This window comes from Struthio camelus, chromosome 26, assembly GCF_040807025.1.
Source record: "Struthio camelus isolate bStrCam1 chromosome 26, bStrCam1.hap1, whole genome shotgun sequence".
NCBI classification, from domain to species: domain Eukaryota; kingdom Metazoa; phylum Chordata; class Aves; order Struthioniformes; family Struthionidae; genus Struthio; species Struthio camelus.
In genome coordinates, this window is record NC_090967.1 from 6,201,097 (window position 1) to 6,209,311 (window position 8,215).

The 8,215-nt window shown below is 47.3% G+C and overlaps 1 protein-coding gene across 2 annotated transcripts; it reads left to right on the top strand.

The window, feature by feature from the left end:
* The first annotated feature begins 122 nt into the window (after positions 1 to 122).
* On the top strand, positions 123 to 6,944 carry ARMC6 (armadillo repeat containing 6). Of its 2 annotated transcripts, none has more exons than XM_068920398.1 (8): positions 123 to 375; positions 1,098 to 1,264; positions 1,675 to 1,757; positions 2,590 to 3,160; positions 3,680 to 3,825; positions 4,393 to 4,524; positions 5,088 to 5,225; positions 6,139 to 6,944. In XM_068920398.1, the coding sequence occupies exons 2-8, from the start codon at positions 1,144 to 1,146 to the stop codon at positions 6,349 to 6,351; spliced, it is 1,404 nt and encodes a 467-aa protein (XP_068776499.1). In that variant the 5' UTR covers positions 123 to 375; positions 1,098 to 1,143; the 3' UTR covers positions 6,352 to 6,944. The 2 variants fall into 2 exon arrangements, with proteins under 2 accessions (XP_068776499.1, XP_068776497.1); XM_068920396.1 differs by lacking the exon at positions 123 to 375 and adding an exon at positions 507 to 659.
* The last annotated feature ends 1,271 nt before the right edge of the window (positions 6,945 to 8,215 follow it).

Sequence of the window (8,215 nt, forward strand, 5' to 3'; positions counted from 1 at the left end):
GCCTTGCCCTCCCGCACCGAGGCGGCGCCCCCGGCCCCAGCCCCGCAGCCTCCCCGCCACCCGGGAATCTCCCAGCAGCCCCCGCGGGACGCCCCCCGCCTCGCGCCGCCGCTGTCGCGCCTGCGCGTTGCCAGCCCCCGCCGGGGCGCATGCGCGGCCTCCTCCCCTCTCCACCCCCCCACCCTCCGCAAGGTGGGTGGCTTTCGACGGGGGTGTCCGCGCGGGCTCGGGGTTTAACAACGCCGCCGCCGCCGCCGCCTTGGATCGGGAGGGGATTCGGCGGGGGCGGCTCGCAGCCTCCTGTTGCTCCGGGGGCCCCCGAGCCCTCCCGGCTCGCCTCAGCCGGCCGCCGGCTGCACTGCGCCTGCGCAGAAGGTAGCCGCGCACGTGGGGGGGGTCCTGACCTGGGCGCCTTTTAAACGGCCTGTGGCGCATGCGCGCTGGGAGCGCCCGGCTCTTTGCCCCCCCCCCCGCTTTTCCCACGAAGGGGGCGAGGAGGTGCTGGCGCATGCGCACTGAGAGGGCCGAGCCCGCGGAGGGCGGGGGGAAGCCGGTGTGCCCGCCGCTTGCGTACGGCGACCCGGTAGGGTCAATCTCCTCAGGCCGCTGCTCTTTGTCAGCCGGGAGGAGGCCGTCGGGGCGCGGCGCAGCGGGCGGAGGTGGGTAGTGGGGAGCGCCGAGGCCTGGCTGCGGGGCCCGGGAGCTGCCCCGGCACCCCTCGCTGCCGGGCCCGGTCTCACCGAAAGGCTCTTGGGAGCTGGGCCCGCGGAGGGGAGCGTGGGGCCGAAGCGGGCTGTGGAGGAGGGGGGAACGGCGGGCCGGGGAGGGCCGGGCCCAGCCCGCCCCCGAGCTGCGGGGCCTCGGGGCCCGGGCAGGCTGCCCGCCCGCCCCAGTTTTTACTGATTTAAAAAACAAGCAAACAAAACAAAAAGGCAAAAAAAAAAAAAACAAAGAAACACCCCATTCCTCTGGTGCTGTGTTTTTGGTTTCGAGTTCGGTGCTTTCGTTTTGAAAAAGAGCCGCGGTCCTTTCTTTGTCTCTGCTGAGTGGGGTCTGTAGAAACTTTCGCACCAAAACTAATTTTTGGGCTTCCCTAGTGACAGGACAGGAAACCAGTTCATTCCATTCGAATATTTAAATAAAATGGGATCCAAGCAGATTGCCCAGGAAACGTTTGATGATGCAGTGCAAGAAAATATTACGGAATTTGAAATGGATCCAGAAGAGGCAGTGAGAGAAGCCGTGCAGCAGTTTGAGGCCCAAGGTATTGTAAATTCATCTATTTTTGCTGTTTCAGGTTCTTACAGAGTGAAGCTTCAGGTATCACAAAATGTAAGAGAGTATTTGTGCAAAGATTGGCCATCCAGTACTGACTTGAAGCCTTGTGATGTGGAACATAGATACTATTAATACTAACCTGGTTTTGTGGAGTAGTTATGACTGAAAGACCCCTTTAACTGAAACGGCAAACTTCAATTCAGAGAATGAAATTGAACTCTTTTTTTCCCAACTGGCATTTAGCTAGAATTGATTCTAGATAGCCAGAGCTTTGGCAACCTTTCAGCTTCATGATGCATTAATCCACTCTTTTCTTTGCTTACTGTGGTTTAACTTGACGTGTTTTACTCAAGTTCCTTCATCTCGATTAATCTTATTTTAATTCTTGCTTCTTAGGCGTTGATCTAAGTAATATTGTGAAAGCTGTGCGGCAGCCTGCCTCTGAAAATGGCCAAAGGCAAAAGCATGAAATTTTGCTGGTAGGAATAAACATTTCTGTTGTTTTCCAGGGATCAGTGTTGTCTAATAGTTTAAGTAGTAGATTAAGAGTCTCAAGACATGGTTTCTGCTTCTGCCCAGTTTCTGTGTGATCTCTTGAACAAGTGGTTAATCCCACCTGCTTGCAAACTAGTAATGACATAAGTGTTCAAAGCACTAGTTGCATTTGCTAGTTCAAGTATCTGTGAGTACGCAATAACAGTATTTCCTGACAAGGAAATTTAGAGACTCTCTTTTGTACTTAGAAGTAGATTCTGTTGTGGCTAGGTAAAGTCAAAGAATACAAGAACTTTAATGAAAGAGATATAAATAACCTAAATGGCTTAGCTAGCTGTTCTGCAGATGGATGGAAAAATCCAGTGCAGCCCCTCACCGGCAAGAATATAAAACTACTGATGCATGCCCCTGCGCTTTGCAGAATGTACTAGTGGGACCCAGTTCCCTTACTAATGGTCAGGCTGACATACAGCGCAAAAGTGATCACTAGAGTAGGTGTTTCCCGATCAGGACAGGCGGAGAGGCCAAGAACTGAATGGGACTTGGAGACTAAATTTCCTCCTTTTACCCAACTGAAGGTCGTCTCGCTCTAGAACGACAATGATGGCAGAAGTGTAGAGAAGCCCACGTTCCTCCAATTGTTCTGTGCGTAAAGACAAAATGCTCTTTGGGACAGTTGCTTCCTAGCTATGCCAAATTTATTTTAAATTTAGAAGGAGAAAATTGCTGTAAGCAAATAAATATGACTGACTGTAAAGAACTGCTCTTGTTCCTCCTCAGTTCAGATAGAAAAGTAATTCTTGTTCTCTTCTTCAGACTTTAGATTCTCTCAGGACATCTGTTGCTGATTCTGATCTCACTGAGATGGCCAAGCAGCTAGTGCTCTTCACTGAGCAATGCAAAGAACAGCTGGCTTTCCGCTACCTGGCTGGGCAGCATGGTGCCTATTCTGTGGTATTCCCTGCCTTCCAGCTGGCTTCTGGAGACAGAAATTTAATGCTGAAAGTTTTCTGTGCTCTGTCTGCTCTCCTGGACGGGCAGCCAGACCTACTTGACTCTGCTGGCCAGGATCTACTGCTACAAACTCTGAAAGAATATGCAGAGGATGCTGAAATGACACTAGCTGGGATCCGATGCATTCGACACGCCTGTCTGAAACATGAGCAGAACCGTCAGGACCTTGTGAAAGGCGGGGTTCTGCCACTTCTGACTGGCGCTATAGTCCAGCACAGAGACAGTGCTGATGTCGTTCGAACGGCCTCCTTGGCGCTCAGGATCATGACGTTCGATGATGACATCCGGGTGCCCTTTGGTCACGCTCATGATCATGCCAAAATGATTGTGTTGGAGAATGACGGGTTAAGGGTCCTCATTGAAGCTGCGAAAGGTAAAGTTAATCCCATGACTGTTGATTCTAATTTCAAATAGCCTTTGCTTTCTTATCTCAAAATTGCTTTGTAGTAACGTGAAGCCCTCAGAGGTGATTCTGAAATATGCTGCTAAAATGATGTTTAATTCCTTTGATGAAATGTGCCCTGAAAGAGAAAAATATGATTGCTCCAGAGGCCATCAACAGTACCAAGGTGACAGTTATCAGAGCTGTTTGTCAGTCTTTCTAGCGAGTGTTTTGTAGCCCAGCGCAGGCTTACATACCCATTATCCCTGCCACGGTGCTGCATTCTTGGTATAAAAGACCTCTGTGAGCCAAAGAAAGACATTCTGTCTCAGTTGAGATACCGAGTGAACAGGGTGTCACCTGTGATGGTGTGTTTTAATATGCAAAGTGAAATTCAATCTTTCCTGCCTTTTTTTTTTTTGTAATTTTATGAAGCACAGTAAAACACCTTGATTCTGCTAGCGCTCCTCCTTGCTTGTACTTACTCCGTCCATCATCTCTCCTCTGCAGCTTTCACAGATAACTCCAGTGTTCTCAGTGAACTGTGTGCTACTCTTTCTCGCCTTTCTGTCAGAAATGAATTCTGTCAAGAGATTGTGGACCTTGGGGGCTTAAATTTTATGGTCTCTCTCCTTGCTGACTGCATTGACCATCCAGTGAGTGAAATAAAGTGTACTTGGGTGTGAAGGTAACGCAACAGAGTGTGCTTTTCCTGGCTGTGAATGAGCCTTAGACTTTATGCCTAACTTTAGGTGCAGTTAGGGTTGAAACCCAACCACTGATACTCATACAGAGCTAGGTTACCTGTGCTCTGTCAAAGCTAAGAATGCAGTAATTCTAGCCCCCTTACTCATGGTTACTTCCTCTGTCCTCCCTAGTCCATGGGCAGAACTCTCCTTGCTCCCAAAAAAGCTGAGCTTCTGGTTTCCCACAGCTCTGGCTAGCAGAGGTCCAAGAGGATTTAGAGACTCAAGTCCCAAAGGGTTAGTGTCTGATTCTGTAAGCTTCTTTGAAAACCTCTATCAGTCCAAAGAAGGTTTTTTATTATTATTTCTAGCCAGAAACTATGCCTGAGATGTGCGTGCCTGAGAATAATGTTGCTCTTCATAGGTGGGAATCAGAACTTTTTGACTGGAGTTGCTCGTGTCTGTTTTGGTTGTCTTTCAAAAGTTTGTGAAACGTTTTCTCCTGCTTTCTAAGCTGTTTTTTCTTGATGAACGCAGGACGTGGTGAAGCAGGTGCTGAGTGCCATCCGAGCAGTTGCAGGTAATGATGACGTGAAAGATGCCATAGTTAATGCTGGGGGAACGGACCTCATTGTGCTGGCTATAAGCCATCACCTTGCCAACCCTCAGGTATGCAGCAAATTGCTTGATGATGTCCCACTGAGGCTGAAATTGGAGATCAGTTTTGGGGCTCATGATATAGCAGTGTTAGCTTCTGTGGGGCAGCACCCAACAGTATTGCTTTGACTTGTGATTAAACCAGTCTATGCTAAGGGCAGATGCGTTCTGTACATATAGTTGTCTAAGTATAGTTGTTAATAATTGCATTTAACATTCTTTTCCTAACCTGAACAATGTGTTAAACCTTTATATCCACCTGTTGTAGAGTGGTTAAGTGCATGCGTTGGCGAATAGTTGTGTAAATGTAAAGCTATACCCACCTTACTAGGTTACGTTGTTTCTTGTCCCTGAATCAAATGGATATGGGATAGTCATTTACACCTGTGGGGCTGCAGGTCAGATAATTTTCAGTCTGATGTAACCGACAATATGGGATTTGGTTTACATGCCAGAGAAGCAGGAAGTTTCAGTGGAAGAAACTTAAAAAAATACCAGGAAACCAAAACCCCAAACATTTGTCCCTTAATGCAACGTTTTCAGCTGGTGAGTCCCTCTTCCTCTTTGTTTTGCAGATCTGTGAGCAAGGCTGTGCAGCCTTGTGCATGTTGGCTTTGCGCAAACCTGAGAACTGTAATGTCATCATGGAAGGTGGAGGGGCTTTGGCAGCTCTTCAGGCTATGAAAGCACACCCAAAAGAAGTGGCTGTGCAGGTATTTGCCTCTGAACTCTTGGTTATTTATTCAGGATTAGTGCTGGTAGCGTCCATTGCTTCGTAGGGATTTTGTCCTTTACCTGGCAAATATCAGAAGGTTATGAGTATGTTGGGAAGATAGCTGCATCTTCCTAAGAGACCACTAGACCTGTAAGAATTGGAAGATGCGGGACTCCTTAAATCTGTCACCCTGATGTGATCAGAGCAAAATTTAATCTGGTTTCAGATCGACCTAAACAAATGGTTCAAGTCCAACTGACTGTAGAATCCCAGCTTCTTTAAGGCATTACTTCTCCTTCTCAAAAGAGCAGGATGAGGATAGGCTTTTTCAGAGCCAGCCTGGCCTACTCTGATAGCTGTTGTAGAGAACCCATTGCCATCTGTTCCTCAGGGTCAGATGAAATACCTACATGGCAAGAAGTTAGCTTCTGGTTTCTCATACAAGTGTCAATAGGTCTTATGTCCAGTTTTGTACTCTCTTGAGTATTAAAATACCATAAAAGATATTTTACGAAAGGATAGATTAAACTATCACAGTAAAGTGCCAGGGAAGGCGCCTGCAACAGCATAAAAGGGGCTGGAAAGGTGGATCTGCTGTAGCTGGAGTATTTATAGAGGTTTGTGGTATTAACTGGGTATTGGCTGATGTTCACTGATGTTTCAACAGAAGCAGAAGGTTTTTGGTGCATAAACTTCGATGTGAAATAGCAGCCATATTTTTATCTTTTTATTTTTTCAAAAAATAGTTTGTTGCTCTCGACAGCATCTCACACTTGTTTGCTCAGGAAGGATTTAATAGTTGAAGCTAGACCTGCTTTTTGTGTGCCAGTACCCTATATGGACAGCCTCATGCTCTTCCTTCCATTTCCCTACGAAAGACACTAATATCTCTCATTTACCTCTCTCCTCAGAAACAGGCTTGCATGCTGATCCGCAACCTAGTCTCTCGGAGCCGGGACTTTTCTCAGCCCATTTTAGAGATGGGAGCTGAGAACCTAATAACAGAAGCTCGTGCAACGCACAAGGACTGTGATGATGTGGCAAAAGCTGCCCTGAGAGATCTTGGCTGTAAAGTGGAGCTCCGAGAGCTGTGGACAGGTCAGAAGGGAAGCCTAGCTCAGTAAATCCTGAGTTCAATGAGCACTGGAGCTACAAAGCCTCTGTGTACATGAAGTCGGAGGGGGGAAACAAAGTGGCGTGGATTAATTTGCAGTTGCAACTGAGCTGGAATATCTGAAGCAAATGCCTGGCTTGTGAGGCTGCAGTGAACTTTTTTTTTTTATGGGAGCTACAGCTGAAATGGCTTTATGCATTCACAGGCTGGAAATCAACTCTGTATCGTAACCATTCCCTGAATCGTCTAATGCCTGAAGAGGGTCTGTTCTCCCCTGTTGTTTTGTATGTTACTTGTTTACAGAACAGGGCTGTTCCCATGTGCTCCGTTCTATACAGTAAGAGCAAAAGTGGATTTTTATTAATAAGAATTTGGTACATACTGTGGCAGCTGATTCTGGTTTGTTCTACTCCCTGCCAATAGAGGCAAGTAGCCTAATCTGGTAATGAGTTGGATGAGGAGGGATCCCATGGTTAGTAAATGTGTTCTGTCCTATTTCACTGTTCTTATACTAACTGTTATTTTACTGCTGTTTTACTACTGACCATATTCTGTGTTGCTTCTTTGTGCTGGATTTTCAGTAAACATAGCGTTTTAAACGAATGTGAAGTAAGGAATTCAAACAGTAAACAGATGCCCAAATCAGCATACTTTATTATGTTACCATTTGCTTCCAGGAGGAAAGGTTGTGTTCTCCCTCAGTGAGATGAGCAAGTCAGGGACTGGTAGTGAGGACGGTAGTTTAAAAGCAGGGACAAACTGGCAGTGAGTACCACAAAAGAGGAAACTAGCACTGGGGAGTTCTTGGTAGGGCAGCGCTCCCTTGAAGCCAAGAGTGCTGTTGCTAACTGTGATGAACAGGCTGTGCATCCTGGGGACTGAAGGCAAGCACAGATTTGGGGGCAAAACAGGAGAGGTGAAGCAAAAGGCGTCTGTGTGCACCCAGCCAAGTGGTTCCTAATTCTTGCTGTGCTATGCTGTTACCAGCTCTTTGGGTGCTGATAGAACCTTCCTCTTGCACTACTTACTTCATGCTTGAGTGGATATTTTCTAATGTGATAGTTTCTGTAGAAATGTTGACCCTCTAAAACATAAAAAGTTTAAGTATGGTCAGCTCTTTATGGAGCCTTTCTGAGACAGAAAAAGAAAGGTAATTAAAAAATGTCTTGGTGCTGAGTTCGTAAGTAAATGCTGCTGCAGCCCCCTGTTATCTCCCGACAGATAACAAAGGTAAACGTGTTCTTCAAAGGCCATGCTTGCTAATCCCACAAGCAGTGTTTATATGAGCAGAAGCTGCTAGGTCTCCTCCTCTGTTCCTGTTGTGTAAAAAGCATGTTTGTGCACTGCTCTGATCCTAGCTGAGAGCTGAAGGTGCCCCGCTCATTTGTGGCAGAGCGAGTGAGAAAGGCTGAGGAAGAGGCCCTGAGTCACCAAACGCTGCACGTGCCCGGCATTGGAGAGAGCCTGATCGCTCTGGGGAGCGCATCTGATGCATCCTGGCTCTTTCCGGCTTTGCCCTGCTAGTGGTTCTGGGAGGGGAGAGAAGTAGCACCGACGCTGAATGTGGTGCTACGAGGGAACTGAAAATGGGTTTTCCCCACAATGACAGGAAAGCTTGCATTACTTTTCCTTCTGCTTTAAACAAGTGTTGGTGTGGTGCTGTGCTTCTCCTGACAGCTACACTCTTTCTTGTTTTTCGTGTTGGAGTCATGGGGGTCCTGTGCAGCTGGAAGGATGGCTGGTGCATTGATTTTTCCCATGGGTTTTAAGCGTTTGAGTGTCCAGGATCCCTCTCGCAGGAGAATACAAGCTGCCCAATCACCCCTGTTCTGACTTAGGACAAATTGTTTCAGCAGATCAGTTACTTCCAAAAC